The 22,051-nt window shown below is 44.5% G+C and overlaps 1 protein-coding gene across 1 annotated transcript in view; it reads left to right on the forward strand.

Annotated features, from left to right (window-relative positions):
- The first annotated feature begins 403 nt into the window (after positions 1 to 403).
- Positions 404 to 22,051, forward strand: part of MYOM2 (myomesin 2) — a 112,635-nt gene continuing 90,987 nt past the window's right edge. Inside the window, exons 1-6 of the mRNA XM_045010421.1 lie at positions 404 to 491; positions 8,993 to 9,126; positions 10,371 to 10,493; positions 13,948 to 14,086; positions 14,282 to 14,439; positions 16,569 to 16,661. Of these exons, the coding sequence (XP_044866356.1) occupies positions 9,020 to 9,126; positions 10,371 to 10,493; positions 13,948 to 14,086; positions 14,282 to 14,439; positions 16,569 to 16,661 (620 nt within the window). The 5' untranslated portion in view covers positions 404 to 491; positions 8,993 to 9,019. The remainder of the gene's footprint in view (positions 492 to 8,992; positions 9,127 to 10,370; positions 10,494 to 13,947; positions 14,087 to 14,281; positions 14,440 to 16,568; positions 16,662 to 22,051) is intronic.

The raw sequence follows: 22,051 nt of genomic DNA on the forward strand, positions 1-22,051 counted from the left end.
TTAAATTTAAATGCAGAGCCCCCTGGACTGGTGTTCAGGACCCGGGCAGTGTGAGTGCCATCGAAAATCAGCTCACGTGCCGCCTTCAGCACACATGCCATAGGTTGCCTACCCCTGGCATAGTGCCTAGCACAATGAAGTCTTGGTCTTGATTGGGGTCCATGGGAGCTACTGTAACAGAAATATATAGTGATACAGGAGGGCCAGGGAGCAGTGGGAGAATGGTACAGGGGAAATATATAAGCCCTAGGCTAATTAAGGTGTGGTTCCCTGTAGGCTAGGAGGATGGCTACAGGTTAATTGGAGCACCTGCAGTCAATTAAGGCCCTTTCAGGAACCTAATAAACCCCCCTGCTTCAGGCAGTTAGGGAGAAAGAGGACTGGAGCTTGGATGTGTGTCATGGGACTTTGAAGACCAGAGAACTGAAGTAAGGGATACTCTGCCCTGGCAGGGGAGACAGACTCCCTCCCTCTGCTTCTAAATACCGAAGGTACCCCACCCAAGGGGTAAGAACCCGCTGGGGTTGAGAGGGGCTGGGGCTCAGAGTGAGGAGCGAACCCAGACCCCTCCCCTGCTTCCCTCCTCTACCACCTTCCAAGGCCAGTAGGAGGGTCCTCGGTGCCCCAAGAGCAGGGGCAAAAGGTGGCATCTTAGCCCCCCTGCCAAGAAAAGCCCAGGACCCACCACACTAACATCAGCCATCTTGTCACAATATATATAATTAACAATAATCTTTTGCCCTGTTATATCAGTGGGAGTTCCATATGAAGAAAGGGCAGAATGTGGCCCAGATACTACCCTAGAACTCTAGATCTTCATGTAGAATTCCTTGCAACGTTAATGGGGGTTGTGTAGCGGAGGTTCAAGTGCAGTGTTTGGCCATTAGGCCATATTGTATGTTGGCTTTATGGGAGGAACTCTCCTTTACATAAGCGGGAGTTAAATATCAGAAGTAGGATATGGCCTTTGATGCCAAATTCTGAAATTTTGACTCTTCAATACTCCCTGACTGTCATGACTTTAATGGGAGTTTTTCCTGACTAGGACCAAGGACTATGCAAAACAACTGTAGGCTTTGCTATCTGTGAATGCTTAATTGAATTGACAATCTTTGACCATAACTTTTGGAATGGCAGCACTAGGATTTTGTGTAAACAATTCCCTCTGTTACTAACACTGGTTGAGCTGCACTGATGGGAGTGCTAGTGGAACCTGGTCTCCAGTCTGTTACTAGTATCTTAAGTGCTGCGGGTGACCTCCTGAATCACTGAAATCAATGGCAAAACTCTCACTGACTTCAGTGAGGCCAGATTCTTACCTGCATATCGCGTTATTTAGCTCTGTCCCAGGCAACTTGGCAAAATCCATCCATCTCAGAAAAATAAAATATCATAAATATAATGTATCACAATAGATAAACAGGACCAGACCCAACAAAAGACTTCCCACAGAGAACACAGCATCCCCCATCTTATCTCATATTGGGGATAGCTCAGTGGTTTGAGCATTGGCCTGCTAAATCCAGGGCTGTGAGTTCAATCCTTGAGGGGGCCACTTAGGGGTCTGGGACAAAATCAGTAGTTGGTCCTGCTAGTGAAGGCAGGGGGCTGGACTTGATGACCTTTCAGAAGAGAATTATGACCTACATTTGGTCTCTGTAAGAGTTACATGCATAGAAAGTGTAAGAACCTGGGACCATGTGGGTTCTGGGCCACCAATGCTTCAGCATCACCATTGGAAGCTTAGGCTATGTTCTACTGGAGGATCCTGTGAATCTAGACCCTACAGGAAGTACTGCCCAGCAGTGTGCAAGTGGCAGCCTCTGCAGACCACTGATTGGCTCATGCTGGTATATAAACCAGGATGCCATCATGGGCAGCTGTCTGAGAAATGATGCAGACTGGCTGCTTACTTCTGCTCCAAACCTTGCCTTGCTGTGAACCTTAGACTCTGGCTTCTGACCCTGATTTGTCTCCAATTCTGTGACTTCCCTGCTGTATGTAACCTTATGCCTGGCACTGACTCCCTGGTATCCTGACCTGACTCAACCCCAACTCTGCCACTTGCCTCCCACCTGCAACTTGGTGCCTGACCTAACTTCCTGGTATCCTGATCAGGCTTCATGCTGACCCTGCTACTTGTCTCCTGACCACATCTTGATAACTGACTGGTACACACAGGTTCCCCGCTGCCTGGTCCTGACAGAAAGGATGCAGGATTGTGTTATATCCTTGGGGCAGCCGGTGTAGGAAGCAATCACTTGAGGCCAGAGAGCAGGCAGCTAACCAAAACCTCCATTTTATTTACATATCTACAGAGAGCTTCTCAGCCGGTTGAAACCGGTCGAGCTAACCCATAATAATCTAACTCAGTTGCCATAGCAACAAAACCATGACAACCAAATACACAACATATTCCTCCCCCCCTAATAAGAACATCCCCTAAATAAAACACACACTAGACTAGAGAAGGAGGGTAGACTGCCTCCATTCCCGGCTAAACCCTGGGGATTATTTTGCCCCATAACCGTGGGTTCGCCCTAGCTAAAGATCCAGCCGATGAGGAGGCCTTCTGTCTCTAGGTGGATTACGGCGAACTACTGGGGTTATTGCACCCGAAAGCACTAGGGGCTCAGGGTCCGCAGCACGAACAGGTGAGGAGGTGGTATCAGCTCGTGCTGGGCAAAGGGGTATCTCAGCCGCCGGCAGTAATGGAGGAGAACAGTCAGAAACAGGTGACTCGTGATTCGATCCCTCACCAGAAGAGGTGAAGTCAGACCCCTCAACTGCAGATGGGTCCTGAGGACTGGCATGACCTGGCAACAGCTGATCTACATGTCGCCGCCAGGTAAGATTCTCTGCAGTCCGGACTGTGTAGGAAACAGGTCCTGTTTGAGTGATGACTGTGGCCGGAACCCATTTAGCTCTGGAAGTATAATTCCGAGCCAAAACTGGCTGTCCCGGGCTAAAGGTTCGGTCTTTTGCTCTGGGTGCCCGTCTGATGACTTGATATTGCTGCTGATGTTGCACAATTTGTCGGGGTTCAGAAGGTTTCAGCAGATCAAAGCAAGTGCGCAGCTGTCGTCCCATCATTAGAAAGGCCGGAGATGCGTGGGTCGTAGCATGAGGTGTGTTTCTGTAGGAAAGTAAAAAGGTATCCAGACGCTTTTGAATGGAGTGTTGTCCCCTTGCTGATTTCAAAGCGTTTTTCATTGTCTGCACAAATCTTTCAGCTAATCCGTTGGTGGACGGATGATATGGTGCTGACGTGATGTGGTGTATCCCATTTGCTTTCATAAAATTTTGAAACTCCTGAGAAACGAACTGCGGTCCGTTGTTGCTCACAAGTTGTTCTGGCAGACCAAAACGACTAAAGAGTCCTCGTAGTTTTTGGATAGTACTCTCTGCAGAAGTGGACTGCATTACAGAGACTTCTGGCCATTTAGAATGGGCATCTATTGCCACCAAGAACATGCTTCCTTCAAGGGGGCCAGCAAAGTCAACGTGAATACGTTGCCACGGGTTTTCAGGCCAGTCCCATGGGTGTAGGGGTGCCCACTGGGGTGCATTCCTCACACCCTGACATGACATACAAGCTTTTGCCTTCTCTTCAATAGCGCTGTCCAGTCCAGGCCACCAAAAATAGCTTCGTGCAATTTCCTTCATGCGCACTATTCCACAGTGACCGGAATGTAGCTGTTCTAACATCTGTGATCTCAGTGGTGGTGGAATAATGACACGTCTCCCCCACAACAAACAACCAGATTGGACCGATAACTCCGTCCGCTTGGACATGTAGGGAACAAGGTCGGATGAGACCGGAGAGGTTTCTCGAGATGTTCCATGCATCACCAGGTCCATAACGTGGGACAATACTGGGTCAACGCGAGTTGCCTTCTTTATCTGAGTAGCAGTGATGGGTGTATTCTCTACCTGTTCAAAGTAGAAGATTTCCTTGTGGGCACTATCTTGGTGTTTGACCGGCAAAGGCAACCTTGAGAGGCCATCTGCATTGCCGTGTAGAGTGGATTTCCGATATTTGATTTCATATGTGTGTGCTGAAAGTAACAATGCCCAACGTTGCATACGACTAGCAGCTAATGGGGGAATGCCTGTGTAAGGTCCAAAAATTGATGTCAGAGGTCGATGGTCTGTGAGAAGAGTAAATTTTCGCCCAAACAGGTACTGATGAAACTTCCGAATTCCAAAAACAATTCCTAATGCCTCACGTTCGATTTGGGCGTAGTTAGTTTCTGCTTTGCTTAGAGTGCGTGAAGCAAAAGCAATAGGTCTCTCTTCTCCTGAAGGCATAATATGTGACACGACTGCTCCCACTCCATAAGGGGAGGCATCGCAGGCCAATTGCAGTGGTAAGGATGGATCAAAGTGCGTTAGAACTTCAGAATTTAGCAATGCATCCTTAGCTTTGTTAAACGCAACATCACAGGCTTCAGTCCACTTCCAGGCCTTGTTCTGCCCAAGGAGCTCATGAAGTGGTTTTAGCAGTGTGGCTAACTGTGAGATGAACTTTCCATAATAGTTCAGGAGTCTTAGAAACGAGCGCAGCTGGCTTACATTTCGAGGTGGGGGAGCCTCCACAATAGCTTTAACTTTTGCAGGGGCCTTATGAAGACCTGCAGAATCAATGATGTGACCCAAATATTCAACAGAGGGCTTGAAGAATTCACACTTGTCTTTGCGAACTCGTAGGCCATACTCTTCCAGTCTTTGTAGGGTAGCCTCTAAATTCTTTAAGTGATCCTCTTCATTTCTTCCAGTGACCAGGATATCATCCAGATAGCACTGAACTCCTGACAAGCCACACAAGATCTGGTCCATAGCCCTCTGGAACAGGGCGGGAGCAGATGTTATTCCGAAGGGTAGACGACAGTATCGATAAAGCCCCTTATGAGTCACAATAGTCAACAGCTCTTGGGACTTTTCATCGACGTGCATCTGTAAATATGCTTGACTCAGATCAATCTTACTGAACTTTTGTCCCCCAGCCAGGCCCGCGAAGAGGTCATCGATGCGGGGAAGCGGGTATTGCTCTGCACACAACACTGGGTTGACAGTGACTTTAAAATCACCGCAAATCCGGAGAGAGTCATCTTTCTTCACGATTGGAACGATAGGAGTGGCCCATGAGCTATGGGTAACTGGTATTAGGACTCCATTGGTGACCAGGCGCTCCAGGTCTGCTTCAACTTTTGGCCTGATGGCATATGGCACAGTTCGGGCTTTCAGATATTTTGGTGGACTGCCAGGTTTAATGTTCAATGTCACAGTGATTCCCTTCATACTTCCCAAATCATCTCCAAAAACAGCAGCATGTTTCCTTAGTATAGGGGTTAGACTGGTTTCTTCCTTAGTCAACCGGTGCACTTCTGCCCAGTTCAGTTGAATCTTCCCAAGCCAAGACCTACCCATTAAGGCTGGGTAGTTACCTCTCACCACAAACAGTGGCAATTTAGCCACCTGTCCATTGAGCTCCACCTTAACATCAATAGTGCCCAGCATAGGCACAGCTTCTCCCGTATACGTCTTCAGAACAGTTTTTGTTGCCTTAAGCGGAAGATGCTGTAGCTTTTCTTTATACACAGTCTCGGAGATCAGTGAGACGGCTGCACCGGTGTCCAGTTCCATGCGTATACGTTTGCCATCCAATAACGGGGTTACCCAGTATTCATGTGAGCCCATTGCCAAAGACAAAACATGCAGTGGCACTTCCTCTTGCGATGAGGTGTCACCTTGATCATCCTGGGTCTGCTCTAGGGTATGCAGGGTTCCTCTTTTTGTCGGCCAGACCACAGGCCTCTTTTTCTTTTGTTTACAGGCACACTCAATGTGTCCCTTTTTGCCACAGTGTCGACACACCAGGTCCTTACACCAGCATTCTGATGCCTGGTGACCCGGCTTACCACAGCGGTAACATTCTTGACTCTGCACAGTTTTGTGGGTCGGTTCTTGTGACACTTTTTGCACCCTAGGGGGTGCACCAATGTATTGTGCCTCCCTTGTAGCCAGTTCCATGGAGACAGCAATATCAACAGCCTTCTGTAAGGTAAGCTGAGCCTCTGTCAGTAGGCGCTTCCGTATAGCTTCACTGTACAGGCCACACACTAACCTGTCACGCAGGGCATCATGTAACATTTCTTTAAATTCACAGTGTTCTGCTAGCTTTTTTAAAATGGCTACAAATTGTACAACTGTTTCATCTTCCTTTTGGTCTCTTTTGTGGAACCTATATCTTTCAGCAATTACCAGTGGTTTTGGGGAGAAATGAGACCCCAGGATTTCCACAATGTCACTGTAAGATTTAGTTGCTGGCTTAACAGGGTGTAGTAAGCTGTGTAGCAGGGAGTAGGTTTTAGCCCCTACAACACTTAAGAATATTGGCACCTTCTTCGCTTCTGTAATGTCATTTGCAATACCAAAAAGCTCAAAACGCTCAGTATACACATGCCACTGCTCTGTATTCTCATCAAAAGGCTCCAGGGGCCTGGTCAGAGTAGCCATGATTTTTAGTTTCACTTTCACAGTCAGTGCAAAGAAGCAGCTTTTTTTCTTTGTTTGGTCTTTACCTTGACTTCTACTTCCTTCTGTTACTGGAGCAGCACCAGGATCCCACCTTCGTCGCCAGTGTTATATCCTTGGGGCAGCCGGTGTAGGAAGCAATCACTTGAGGCCAGAGAGCAGGCAGCTAACCAAAACCTCCATTTTATTTACATATCTACAGAGAGCTTCTCAGCCGGTTGAAACCGGTTGAGCTAACCCATAATAATCTAACTCAGTTGCCATAGCAACAAAACCATGACAACCAAATACACAACAGATTGGGTGCATGGCAGAGGGCATGTGGGGATATTCACAAAATAGCTTAACTGGACAAATGAAAGCAAACACAGGTAGACCTTAACACAGCTGTGTCAATAGTGGAAGTGAGAGGATCCATGAGCTTGTTTGTTTGCACCTACATGTCTGCGTAGAAACTAATTGTAAAAAGAGTTAGAGACATCAATCAGAGACTTACTAGAGTAAGAACTGCAGGATGGACTCCTTTTATCCTTTGCTTCCTGGAAAGCTCACATGCTACCTGAGAATTCTAATTCTATTTTTCCAAGACTTTGTTGCTGCAATTAAGCAGTTATTATGCTTTCTTCAATAAATAAATAAATAAGTTAAACAAAGTATCATTAGGGCTGCTTGAAAATTTTGACATCAAATTTTGTTTACTATTTATTTTCCATTTTCAAACTAAGACATTTTTGCACATGAATTTTTACAAATTTGAAATAATTAAAAATGATCTTACCAGGTATCTAAACTGGCAAAATCAAAATAATTGTTTAAAATGGAAAAAGAGAAACAAATGTATTCAATAAATATTTGTGTAAAAAAACAAACAAACAAACAAAAACAAAAAACAAACCTAAATTAGATTTTGTTTTTAATTGTGATTTTTCATTTTATTTTTGGCTTGCTCTAGTTATAAGACTCCTGTATTTTTCTTGAAATACAATATCCATTAAGGTGAATAGATGTATTATTAATTTCAGTTCTAAAATATAGCCTGATAGTTGATACATTTTTGATCTACAATGTGAAACAGAACATGGATTAAAATGTGTCACTACCACTGCCTTTGATTTAAATAAGAAGTTATTTTGATGCAAGTATCTGAAGGAGTTTACAAGATGCATCTATTTCTATTCAACCTCCTTTGAGTTTTGTACTCTATATATGCAGTAATAATGGCTACTTGTTAGATCTTCTTGAAATTGGGGAAAATAATTGATTATGATGGGTGGAAACCTGAGGACCATACCTGGGAACAGAATCTGCTGATCCTGATGTGGGCACAGTGAAGACAAGGAAGGTTCAAGTAGTCTTTACGTCCTTATGTGGTCCACAAAAGACTCAGTCCCTCTGTACAGTACTCCTTCAGGGGTAGGAAGGAGGCAGACTAGCATGCTGTGGGGGAGCAGGCTGCACCCCACAAAGGGATGTAATGGCTGGCACATTCCCCCTTCACTCCAGGGAGCTAGTCCTTACTAAGGCAAATACTCATTGATCTCACTAGGAATTTGCCTGACTAAGGACCGCAAGATTTGTCCCAAAGTGCTTTGCAAACTTTATATATAGGAATTCCTCCACTCACCACTGAAATGCAACCACCTCTAGTGTGGAACGTGGCAGCCGTTCAGCTGCTTGCAGTAATCCTGTATGACCATTTAAGGCAGGAGAACAGGAAGTGAAGAATCCCTATACAACTGAAACTGCAAGAGGAATTTAGGGAGGCAGACTACAATTATACTATCTAATTTATCCAGGATACTGGTGGTAACATCCCTACTTTTGCAAAAAGGTGTCATTGGATTTTTAGTGAATACAAATGGATAGTACCTCTGGCAGCACAATAGCTTTTCCTGATTCCATGCTTGGGGATTACTTTAATATTGAGTCAGTGGGAAGTATGTCATATGAGGTCTTCCATCCAAGTACTGATCATATCCAGCCAGACTTAGGGCCGGTCTACACTATCGGGGGTGGGGAGGGGCACTCGATCTAACTTATGCAACTTCAGCTATGTGACTAACATACTTAGATCTACTTATTGCAGTGTCTTGACTGTGGTGCTCTCTCATCGATTGCCTTTGCACTTCTCATTGAAGTGGAGTGCTGGAGTCGACGCTAGAGTGACCGGCAGTCAATTTATTGTGTCTATACGAGACACGATAAATTGACCCCCTCTGGACTGATTGCTGCCCGTAGATCCGCCTGGTAATGTAGACATGCCTTTAGTTAGTGAGATTGCAGCCTGAGGTGGCTATATTAATCAGGTATGACTGTCATTCATAAAATGGAATTGCTCAGGCCATAGTAAAGTCACAAATGCTTCAGCAAATAACAGAATTGTAAGGTTCTCAGGAAAGCATCATAATGGGTTGAAAGACCTGGCTAAATATGACTGTCATTACTTATTTTGTAGGAGTTGGGGCCTGGAAGAAGTTGCAGCATGTCATCGAAGAGAGTGCCATTTTACCAGAGAAGGCATAAACACTTTGATCAGTCCTACCGCAACATTCAGACAAGATACTTGCTCCAAGAATATGCAGCAAGAAAGTAAGTATCATACATTTCCCATCAGTGTAGAGGAGCTTCTAATGCAGAGGAATCCATTTCAAAATGTAGAATTTTTTAAAAGGAAAAAAAAAGTGACTTTGTTCTGAATTTCAGATGTATGGAGAGCAATGGTTCTCAATCTTTTCCATACTGTGAATCTTCTGTCCCATGATTTCCATACTATCTAGCTGGGACACCCTTCTGTTTAGTAATATGGAGTGGTCATGGTTCGCTGTTAGCAGTTTATTACCTCCAGGTTGGAAACTCCTCCCTGAAAGCAAAGTAATGACTCATAAAAACTCTCTTTGATTTTAGCGATAATCATTGCTATAGCAATGATCTAAGCATGGGAGCTGTTTTTTTGGTTTGTTTTTTGTTTTTTGTTTTTAAATTCTTCCTTCTGAATCTGTTCCTTGAAGATGGTCACTGCCTTGAATTGGGGCCTCGTGCATTTTGGGCTATTCCAGGTTGTGGTAATTGGGATTCTTATTTTTCCTTTTATACCAAGTTGCAATTCTCCCATGTTCAAAATGCCTTTCCTTCACCAACGTGTTCAAGGAGCCATATATCTCAAGTTCTGTTGCTAGGGCTATCTGAGATCATCTTTCTCCCAGGGTGTTATTGCAGCACTTCAGATCATCTCAGATGCTTGAGTTGATTGGCCCCATCTGCTATAAATAGAAGGGGGCTACTGAAAGAGTGTTCACTGTGAGGGGTACATGCTCCTGGAATTCATTTCATTCCCTGGTTAATCAGAGACCCATTTGGTGGCCTTCAGAACATGCCACAAGACCAACGTGAAGGATTAGAAAAATGGGGTTGGGAGTTGTTGTTTAGAAGTGGGAAGATACTGTAGGAGGCCTGTGCTCTCTATTGGATGCCCCATAGGTGGGGTTAGTGGTCCTGAGATTTTACTGAAATTGTTTTTATAAAATTGTACAATATGGTCAAAGATTGGCACGGGCATAGTGAATAAAGACACTGAATTAAATTAAATAAAAGGGCTGACAGGCTCCATTGAGATAATACTACTGGGCATTAGACACTAAGGCTGCAAGGTAGTGAATGTAACCCAGGTTCAGTGTGTGAGGTGCCATGTGTAGCTTAAAATGTAAGTTCCTCACACAACACCGCACAGGTACCAGTTGTTCCATTCAGCTGCTTGAATGTAATTTCTTTGAACTTTTTAATTCCATGCTTTATCCGTATAGCCATTTTACAGTGATTTCTTTTTGTATTGGAAGGGTCGCTTCTAGACAGGCGGCTTCTTTTAGGTCCTCTGCCGGTACAGAAAGAACTACATGTAGGCTCTGTGCCAGGAGATTGCACACCTCAGCTGAAGAAGAGTCACAAGAATACAGGAAAAGGTAAAGCTTGCATTGGTGCCTTTAAATCACTTTGTTGGGTCAAATGCCATGGAACAGACACTTTTTTTTGGTCCGTATACGTTATGGGAGAAATCCTGGCTTTGTTGAAGTCAAGGTCAAAATTTCTATCGACCTCAATGGAACCAGGAATTCACAGTGAAAGTTTATTGTAAGACGCAGCGCTAAATTTGCAGTTCAGTAACAAGGCAGTCGCACGTTTTCATAATGGCTGTTGGCAAAAAGCTACCCAGTGGCAAAGTAGGTTCATTGACAGAGCTGTCAACAAGATTGGAGCCTTCTATGACACTATGTTCTTCATTAATATCTCATGGTTAGAATACCAAAGGGTTGTGTGTCTCTTACATCTTATATTTCTTAGACTTTCAGTCCAGGGTTTTACTCCAAGTTGGCTGTGAAAACAGACTTAAAACAAGAAGAAATTGAAATCTGCACAGAATCTGGCACTTTTAAAAATAAGAGCAAATATACTGTGCCCTTACTGAATACTAAGATTACGTGTTGGGGGCAGCTTAATTGTATTAGAGTCATCTCCCTAACATCCTATTTATCAAGAGCATAACTTGCCTCAGTTACAGCATTGATATGAAGTCCTATAATAAATGTGCTGACAACTATATTCCATTTCCTCAGTTTGAGTGGCTGTATGTGCCCTGACATACTCCACAGTAAATACACCAAAGACTCAGCCAATGTATGTTATGAAGGCTATAGAAAGTGGAATGCATTCTTCTTTTTCTTTGAAGATAACGTGAAGGATTACAGACTATCCCTTTGATGCCAGTTTTGCCATCATCAAGAGATATGTGCCCTGGAAGCAGGGTGCAGTTTAGAAAAAAATCTTAATCTGTTTTGAATTTTTAACCTATTTTATTATTTAAAGAGATACAGCACAAGGCAGAATAATCCTGGAGCTTACATTATGAAGAAATTATACAAAGAAATAGCTTAAACAACCACACAAATAAGGGCTGGATTCAGTATGTATTGAAGTAAATGGGAGTCTTAGAGCTGGAGGCCAGAAGGGACCACTGGATCATCTAGTATGACCTTCTGTATATCACAGACCATCAACACCACCCAGCACTCACACACTAAGCACAACTGAAATGAGACCAAAGTATTACAACCCATAGGACTAGACTATTATGTGCCACAGGCAGAGAATAGGAGGGACAGAGGTGTACCATTGCTCAAGGTTGCTGCATTGGCAGGGAAATGACCAAGTGAGAGATACTCAGATAATCCCAGCAAATATCCCATCCCCCCCACACACATACTACAGGGGAAGGTAAAAAAGTCCCAAGTTCACTGCCAGTCTGACCTCACATATGGCGATGAGTTAGACCCTGAGCATGTGAGCTAGAACCAGCCAGCCAAGCACCTGAGAGAGATGGCTTGGGGCTGCCTCAGATCTCTGGCTCTCGCCCCTAGAATACACTAGATCCCTGCTGGTTGCTGGCTGAAACCCTGAAGCATGAGCTTTAGGAACAGAAGACATACACCAGAAGTGAGCCCTAGGGCTGTTGAGTTTTTTCATGGGTGATGGATTGGGTCCTAAATCCTCATCTTTTGTAGTGAAAGTCATGGAAGGGGCACGTTATGTCAGAAACGTTGAAGTTCACCTTGTCGGAATTTCCCTTGAATCATCCCATTGTCAAGGCAAGCAGGTGTGGATTGCTTCCTGGACCATAACCATCAACAAAGAGGAAGGGGCTCCTCCTCCTAAACATGTTGATAATCTAAGATAACGAGGAGTGTTGGGAAACCTACTGAGAACAAGTGCCTCCACATTGCTCACCACCGCTCCCCATTATTCTCCATGCTTCAGGAGCCCTATTCTAATCGTCTTCTCCAAGATCTACATTATCTGGGAGGCTGTGGGGGGAAGAGCGGGGTGCAGAATGACAAGCCTTCTCCTGACCTGGGGTATTGGCACAGTAGGGACGTTCTTACAGCTATTCCTGACAGGTTATGCTAGGTTTGCCTCTACTGCTCACACTCCTTCAGAGGAGAATATGGTTTAGAACATTTGTACTTGTAGGCGTGAGGTGGGAGTGTGAACATGGCCCTCCTCCTTGTGCCTGAATGACTGCAGGGGGGTAGTTCGTGCTACACCGTTTTACAAAGGCTCATAAGGGCAACTGTTGAGCACATTGCTCCCCATGACCTGGAGGTATTATGCTCACTCTTGGCTTATATGGGCAAAATGCCTCCAGCCACCGCTGTGCCTCCCTAATTCACTTACGGGACAATCCAGCCTCAGCTATTATGGTTTTGAAGGGTCTCTTGGCCTAGATGCCGGTACACATTGCCTGATTGGTGTGTGGACTCATTTTGCATGAGCTCCTTACACAGCAGCAGAGGGTAGCATAGGCGCCGACTTCTAATGGTGCCGGTGGGTGCTTAACCCCACTCTGCCCCGGTCCCACCCTGACTCCACCCCTGCCCCACACCCTCCTGCCCCCTCCCAACACCTTCCCCAAAATCCCTACCCCAACTCCGCCCCCTCCCTGCCCCTATTTGACTCCTTCCCCAAATCCCTGCCCCAGCCCCGCCTCCTCCCCTGAGCGCGCCATGTTTCTGCTCCTCCCCGCTCCCTACGGAGCTTGCTACAGCTGTTTGGCGGCAGCAAGCGCTGGGAGGTGGGCGGAGGAGCTGGCACACGGTGCGCTCAGGGGAGGAGGTGGAGAAGGAAGTGGGGTGGGGCGGGGCAGGGAGCTTGGCTGCTGGTGCACCCACTAATTTTTCCCTGTGGGTGCCTCAGAGCACCATAGAGTCAGTGCTCTATGGATCTATGTAGGGAGCCTTCAGAAACTGCAGCCTCTACTGTGTGCTTCACTGCCTGAGGGGAGGATACTACTGCTTTGTACTCCCTTGGTATTTGAACAGGGTAATGGCCCAGGATTTGATCTCCAGATCTTAGAGTTACATGTTGTTGATTCTTATCTTCTACAAAATATGGAATATAGATAATGATACAAGTAAGAACAAACAGAAACAGAGAGAAGGGAAACCAATAATACACAAACCACAAAAGGGTAGAGAAAGGAAGGAAAGAGGCTGGATAGTCTTAGGGAATTTGCTATTTGATTTCTGTAGATTTTGTTCTTATAATTTAACTCTGTTTTCAGAATCCCTGGGCCACCTCCTCAGCTGGGATAAATCGGCACAGCTCCACTGACTTCAGTGGGTAACATTCCAGTTACCGTAATTCCCACTGAAGATCTGGCCTCATATGCTCACACGGATGAGAAAGCAAACAGAAGGTTCATTCATTTGCAGTTTTTAAGACATTTGTTTTGAGATCTTGAGAAAGGGAAATAGTTCATATTATAGAATCTGCATCTGCATAAAGCCCTCATCTGCCTGCTGTGTATCAGTGACAATAGTAAAGCCTTGATGCTGGGTTAAATAGTTTTCTCTTACCATTCAGGACTCATGAACAAAAGTCTGATATAAGTGAAGAGAAGAGGATCCGGTTTGCTGCCAGTTTGGCTGATGTGGAAGAAGAGCTTCGTTCAGCCAGGCTCCTTGCAAGAGAACATCTGGATAGAGTTACCATACAAAGGATGGTACTGTAACAGAACAGTTTGATTTCCTTTCCAAGAAGACCTGTAAACTCCACTGCAGTTTAGAACTATGCTTCACAGAGCCCAACAGTAGTTTGCATCTGTTAATATTTGCGTATAGCTTTCAGACTAAATCTCTGACGCTGGCGCTACATAATGCTCCTTCTCTCCACTTTTTATTTCTATCCTGTGTAATAGGTAGAAGAACAAATGGCCTTGGAAAGATACACTGTTGAAGAAAGTATAAGTCGAGCTCCTGAAATTTTGGTACGACTGAGGTCTCATACTGTTTGGGAAAAAATGTCTGTGAGGCTTTACTTCACTGTACAAGGATTTCCTACCCCTATTGTACAATGGTAAGAGGCCTTTCCAGCCCTCTAAAACCGATGTTAAGTTTGTTTTCCATTTGATAGCTCTGACAGAACTATTCAGTGTCATGTACATAATGGTTATATTAAAAACCCTTCATAATTCTCATAGATATGCTGGATAGTAGTTGTGGATACTGCAGTTAAAGGAGCAAAAGGACAAACTTTTTGTAGTGTATCAAGTAAATATATATTTCAGAATGCTGACTACAAAAAATTGTCATTAATTTAACTGATAATAACCTAGCAAGTGGTAAAATACACTGAGTTTTGCTAAATGGTAAATATTTTTGATGTTTTATACCAAGACAATAGTATCTAGTAGTTAAACATTGGAAAGCGAGAGAGAACGCCTATGCCTGATGAAATGGGAGTGCATTATTCTGTCAGTTATATGGTGCAACCTCACTGAAAATAATGGGATTCAAATGGTACAACTGGCAGGAGAATTTGACCTTTGAAATTTACCACCAAAAGTGTTCTAGCTGGGCTAAGATATCAGGTGTCTTGTCAAGAGACAGAAACCGCAGTAAGAGGCAAATTTCCACAAAAATCTGAGAATCATGATGTTCTTAGGCTACAATTCAAAACAGTTTTTTAGACCTTTTAGTCAACAGAAGGAAGTTGGGATCTCTTTGTCTCTAGAAATCCTTATTGAAAGGAAGAGTCAGGTTAACTGGTGGATTTAAGACGATAAAGACGGTATCCTGAATGACACAGCCATATTCAGCACTTGAAAGAAACTTAGGCACATATTTTAAAAATTGGAAATGTAGCTGATAAAACATCTATTCCCTTCTTCTAAATAACATCCCCTACCACTGACCGAGCTAAAAATATGGGGTCTGATTCTCAGCTCCCCTTAAGTTTCTTTTGCACCACTCTGACAGTGCAAAGGGTACTCAAAGTGGTTTCAGCCAACAGCTGAGGATTCCCCTAGAACAGATGAATCATGAGTAGGTTTAGGCTTGGAATAGCCAGACATATGCCAATCCCTCCTGGCACTCCTTCCCCAGCATGGTGTGTGTGTGTGTGTGTGTGTGTGTGTGTGCGTGCGCGCGTGTGCATGTGTGTGTGAGCGCGCGTGCGCCATGGTGGGCTGGAGGCATGCCAGAGTGGGAAGAGTGAAATTAGAGCATCATGCTCTCAGGTGATCATGGCCAGTATACCAGCCCTTAGGGGACCATTATCTAGCAGTGCAAGTTGTTCTAACTCATGCAAGGGATCATTTTGGCCCCCAGGACTGAGGAGCGGCATATAAGTGGCATGAAGCCAGCTGTCTCCTCTTCGCTAGATACCCAAAATTGCTGCTCTGTGGATCTGAGAGCAGAATTTTGCCCTCAGTGTACTAATCGGGCCTGATTCTGACCTCATTTACAGCAGTGTAAACCAAAAGTCACTCTGAAGATATCAGATTGTTGTGAGAACCAAATTAGGAGCATAGTTTCTCTGCACTCAGCCCACCCTCTAACCCTTGCCTGCCCCATCACCTCCCTTCCCTACTGTGCAAGGTATTTTTGTTTTATTTGCATGTGGCAGTAATGACCATGCACACCCTGTTTGGGGCTTTCACTACTTTTGAGTTATGTGGCCAACCTTAGCTCATGTGAATAAAAAGTAACATTATGGTACCTAACCTCATATATTATCTATGTGTACAGCATATGCAGAGACAGCGCTGTAAGATTTCTGTGGGCTAGACTGAACTGTAAGGTTCAGTCCTGAGACGGGGGTGGCAAATTCTGTCCTAGGGGAAGCCCAGGGAGAGAATTGTCTCAGTCACAATTCTGTCCCTGCTGCTCCCCTTTTTTACCTGAAGTGACTTGTAGAGCTAATGAGGATGAAACTTACTTCTCTTTATGCCAGTTAGCTCTGATGGCTGGTGTGCTGGGGAGTTCAACACACTGAGGTGTGTAGCTTCACATGCACACCCTGCCCAAACTATAACTACTTCCTTTCATTCCATTGCATGGCCATGTATGGGCAGGTCACAGTCAGGCTCTCTGTATCTATTCATGTATATATAGAGAGCTCAGTTATTAATACATGAGATCCTGATGGAATAATCTCTAACTTTTACTGTGGGTTATTTATTTATTTTTTTTCTTGACTGTTAGGTATAAAAATGAGGAATTGATTTCACCTGCAAGTGAACCAGGAAAGTACAGCATTGAAAGCAAATATGGAGTGCATATGCTGGAGATACACAGGTAGCTTATTCTGATGAATAACAGAATGTTATTTAGATTATGACTTTTAACTGAAATAATATCCTGTGAATACATCTGAAAATTTCTATAATGTATTACAAGAGTCACAAACTAACTTAACTTCTGCTTAGCTGTTACTTTGGTTTAGGTGGCAAGATACCTCCTAAGTAGTCGCGGTATGGGGTCAGTGTAATGAAAAGCTAGGGGTTTCTATCATAGCACCCAAACTGTCAGCAAGAAAAAAACACATCTAGAGGTAAGTGAGCAGAAAAAAAGTGTCAATTAAAAAAAACCCCTCATAATAATATTTTAATCTCATAATTCTGGCAGCTAGAGTGGAACAGTTTGTTCTTCTTTAATAGTCTATTCCATCATGGCAGCAACTCTTTGTTCAGAGCTTGAAGCTTAGAAAAGTTGAGCTAGTTGCGGCTAGAAAATTCAACAGCCGGCATTTGGCTCTGTTAGCAGGTTGTCATGTTTTGCTTACCTTAACTCTTCATTGTATTTGTTTTCCTGTGATTGGGGATGGGAGAGTCCAGTGGTTTCTTTAAAAGGTTTTAAGTTCTGAAAAATATATTTTTATCTAATTTAAACCATTATATCTTGAAGACAATTTAAAAGTCATGGCATGAAAGAAAAACAAATGTCGTAATAAGTGTCAGCACTCCCAACCATCCCTCACTAAACCTCAGCTGGGACACAGGGTTGCAATACTGTATTTCACAGATAATGTATGACTTGGAACAAGTTTAAAAAAACCCCAAAGCAACCATAGTGTGGACTGAACAATGGTGTCAAGACAGAAAAATAAGTGTCTAAATGTTTGCATCTGTCCTTACTAATTTACCAAAAATATGACCTCAGGCTACATTCAAACAGTCTGAACATTTGTGTGTGATATTTGGCTGGTCAAATATTCACTCAGCCATCCTGTCTCCAGCCATAGCCCTGAGCTAGGCCAGGCAGAAGTAGAACAGTAGTGCACTATTCCTTCTGCTTGAAGCAGGAAGCCCTGTTCCCAAACCTTTGGCTTCTGTAGAAAGGGATAGCTAATCCCTAACCTCCTTCCTTTGGCTCCAGTGGGTAGTGGAGAAATTTATTCCTGTCTAGGAGACTTCCACAATAGCCACTGGGCTCTGCCCCAATTATCTTTATTCTTTGCTCAACTCCCTGGATGAGGGAGGAGACTATTAGCCTCCTCCCCCATCTTCAGAATTCAGTTTGCTGGCCACTTCCCACACCCTTTAAGGGCCCAGATAGTGGCTGACCCATACTATCTGTCCTGGCTCTTTGGGTGCTAGGGAAGGCTGGTGAGAAATGCAGGCAGCCTGTCCAGCAGTGAGAATGGAAAAACTCTTCTATTGCTATTTGAGAGAGTGAGAGTGGTTGCTAGTGGGTGATATTTGGGTGACTGAGTGCCAGTGGGTGGCACCTAGGGTGAGTGTGATTGTACCTGGGTGCCTTTGTTGGTGCTAGCAGGTGGCTGTGTGCAGGAATGTGGGTTTGGTTGCTTGTGAGTAGCATGGGGGAGAGTAGAGTAATTTTTTGAGTGCCTTTTGTTGTGCCAGTGGATGGATGTCTAGGGCAGGGATCGGCAACCTTTGGCACATGGCCCACCAGTGTAAGCACCCTGGCCAGTTTGTTTACCTGCCATGTCTGCAGGTTTGGCCGATCGCGGTTCCCACTAGCCGCGGTCCCAAGGCCAATGAGGGCTGTGGGAAGCAGTGTGGGCTGAGGGTTGTGATGGCTGCCACTTCCTGCAGCTCCCATTGGCCTGGAACGGTAAACCATGGCCAGTGGGAGCCAAAATTGGCCGAACCTGCAGATGTGGCATGTAAACAAACTGGCCCGGCCCGCCAGAGTAAGCACTCTGGTGGGCCACATGCCAAAGGTTGCCAATCCCAGGTCTAGGGGAATATGGGTGGATGTGTTGGTGTCTTGCTGGGATGGTGCTTGTTCCCCTCCCCAAATATTTTCCCCCTCTCCTCCCTACTGGGCACCCGCAGTCACCTAGACAGCCACCCACTCCCCCATACTCACTCACCAAGACACACTAATAGAGTCATCCATAGGCACCCACAAAGGCTCCCACATGCACTCATACTCACACTCTGGCATTCCCCCTTGCATAGCCACCACCCGCTGGAACCTACGCCCATACATACTCACCCAGACACACCCATGCTTATCCAAAGAGCTAACCCCTGGCACCCATACACACACTCCATCTATCCTATTCTCTGCCAGTACATTCTTTTCCAAGTGAAGCTTCCCAACTGCTCCCTGAATCATTTACCTTTTCCTTGTTTAACAGTTGTTTTCCAAAAAGATCCTGTCTCATTGGGGCAGCTTCATGACTGATTCTAACTCTGAGGCATACACTTTCTTAAACTAACATTTCTAAACTCCACTAAGCTACTTTATTACCACTTTCTTTGATGTGAAACTGGTTTGTGGACTGTGTGAAAATGATAGAAATATGACATGCACAAGGCTCTTCTTGAATTGTGAGATGATCGTCAAAAATTGCAGCTGAGTTACAGACAAGCCATGGAAAATTGTGGAAAAGTAATAATGGTCCTTGTTATTTGCAGTAATAAAGTCCATTATTACTTTTTTGCTCTTTTCTGCTGTTGGCCACCCGAGGCTGAGAGTGGGGGCTTCTGCTGTTGGCTGCCTAGGGCTCCTGATGTCAGCCACACACTACTCCCGTAGCTCCCGCTGTCAAAATTCAGTGTAAGCCTAATATTGCAGAATATGCAATTTATGCAATATCGCAACTTAAGTAGGGCCTTATACATGCAAGAAATTAAAGCTCACTTTGATATTACTAGTTATACTTTTTTAATACAAAAAAAAAATCCTGCCTATTTCTTGTATTTGGAAGGAGAAAAAAGATGCGGTGTAGTCCTTAAAATGGAAGATCCAACTATCTGAAATGTGCATAAATTTGGTTTTGGATATAGAACAGCTAAGATTATTTACCTAGCCACTTCTGTACTCTTCTCAGCTGTCCATACCAAAGTGCTGAGCTACATGTTATCTGAGCTGTGGTCACTTAAAATGGCTTTGGAATTTCTTGGCTGTCTTCTTAGCACTTCTCCGAGGCTTATGTAGTGAACTTTTACTTATGATGCAAGTGTGACATTTATTCCTATGAATATACTGGATGTTTCTTGTCCCCAGATGGAAAAATTCTTAAGATGCCAAAAACAGAGCATCACCTCATTTTAAAATTGTAACTGGAAACTTTCATCTGCCCATTTATCTCAGAAGACTCACAACCTGTACAGTAACCCAGATCACCTTCATAGCTCTATCTCAGATTTTTAACACATCCTTTGGTCAATTTACCATGTCTTCTGGATTCTCATGACACAACCCTTTTCGTATACTGTTGATTTCTGGCTGCTTGGAGGGGTCTTATGCTAGGGGACCTGAGTTCAAGTTCTGTCTTGAGTAGTAAAGACAAATGGTATTGATGGTGGCATTGTAATTCTAACTTGTGCACTTCCTCAAATCCCATTTCACAAGTCTCAGAAACATAGGCATTGCCATACTGCATCAGGCCACTGGTCCCTCTAGTCCAGTATCCTGTCTCTAACAGCGGCCAATACCAGATGTTTCAGAAGAAGGTGCATTTAGGGTCAGCTATGGAATAGCCTACCCATAGGCAGGGCCGAATCTACAGTTTTCGCCACCCCAAGCAGCGCACCAAATTGCTGCCGCGGACAGCGGGAGAAGTCCCTGTGCCCTTAGGCGGCGGCAATTCTGCTACAGCTTCTATGTTTAGCTGAAGCCACCGCGGCCAGCTAAACATAGAAGCTGCTGCCGAATTGCCGCCACCGCGGAAACGCGCCTGCCGCCCTAAAGGCACAGGGACTGCCCCTGCCACCCGCAGCAGCAATTCGGCACGCTGCTTGGGGGCAAAACAAGAGGGACTGCCACCCCTTGCAGATTGCTTGGAATGCTGATGCCTGGAGCCGGCCCTGCCCATAGGGGAAATTTCTTCTTAACCCCAACCAATTAGCAACTGGAGTATGCCTTGGAGCATACAGGTTTATAACCCTTCTATTTCTGTAAGTGTGAATGTTCTCACTATCAGTATAAATGTTCTATTCTTGTGTTAATCAGATTTAGCTTCAGTGATATCACATAACAATGTGTTCCCATGGTCATTATGAAGTATTTTCATTTCACTCTTTAAAACTTCTTTTTGATTTCATTGAATGTCCCCTTGTTCTTGCAGGAGGAGAAATAGGATCATTTCCCTATACTAGTCATTATTTTTATGTCTTTATTATGCACCCTAGATGGGGCTCCGTAGTTAAGACAGAAGGCATATCTTTTCAATATTTCTTCATATGGGAGCCTTTCCTTGCCTCTGATTCTTTTTTTTCCCTGGCTCTGAACAGACTCTGTTTCTGCTCTATTCATTTGGGCTAGGATGAACACAGTATTCCAGCTGCAGATGTACCACTGATTTATATAATGGCAGAATATATTTTCTGTATTATTTCTATCCCATTGCTTATATATTCTTTTTTACTGCTGTTGCACCTTTACTTTTACTGATCAGTGGTTTTTGTTGTCTACAATAACATTTAGATCTCTCCTCTCACTATTTACAGTTAATTTAGACACAGCAATGTTTGTGACTAGGACAAAAGATTTCTTCCAACATGGATCACCTTGCTTTTGTCAAGACTGTATGACTGAATTGGAGCTCCTGAGGTTGTGGCTTGGGTGCAGGTGAGACAGCAGTGTCTCTGTACCCTGTAATCACACACCTCATCAGGGGAGTGGTTGGAGCATGAACTGCAGTACATTACCTCCTTGGGAGAAACAGGGAGCAAGGAAGGAAGTGTGGATATGTCAACACTCTGGAGACTATACTGGCATAGCTATGTTGGCATGGCCCCACAGTGTAGATACTGCCTATGCTGATAGAAGGGGTTCTACTGTCGCTGTAGGAACACTACCTCCTTGAATGAAGTTAGCTACATTGATGAAACTCTGGGCCATCACCTTAGCTGAGTGGGCATCTTGTTGGCATAACTATGTTGGGCAGGTGTGTGGCTTTTTCACACCCCTGGCTGATGCAGCTATTGTGCTATATAGCTTTTCACTGTAGACCAGGCCTCAGATTTCCCAGGCTCCTTGTGGGGTGGTGCAACTAGACACTGCCTCATACGCATGGTGTAGAGGTCAGGCTTTATCTAGCCTTTTGTTAGCTCCCTTGCTCCTGCGTGACTAGCTGAAGTCCTTGTTTAAGGAAGGTCTAGAACTGCAATAGCAAAGGGTTTGAGAGAGCATCAGCAGATTTGTGTGGTGATGTGGGGAAGACTGCGTATGGCTGTGTAGGCCTACTGCAGCAGGGCTTATCTCTA

This window comes from Mauremys mutica, chromosome 3 (genome assembly GCF_020497125.1).
Source record: "Mauremys mutica isolate MM-2020 ecotype Southern chromosome 3, ASM2049712v1, whole genome shotgun sequence".
Classification (NCBI taxonomy): Eukaryota; Metazoa; Chordata; order Testudines; family Geoemydidae; genus Mauremys; species Mauremys mutica.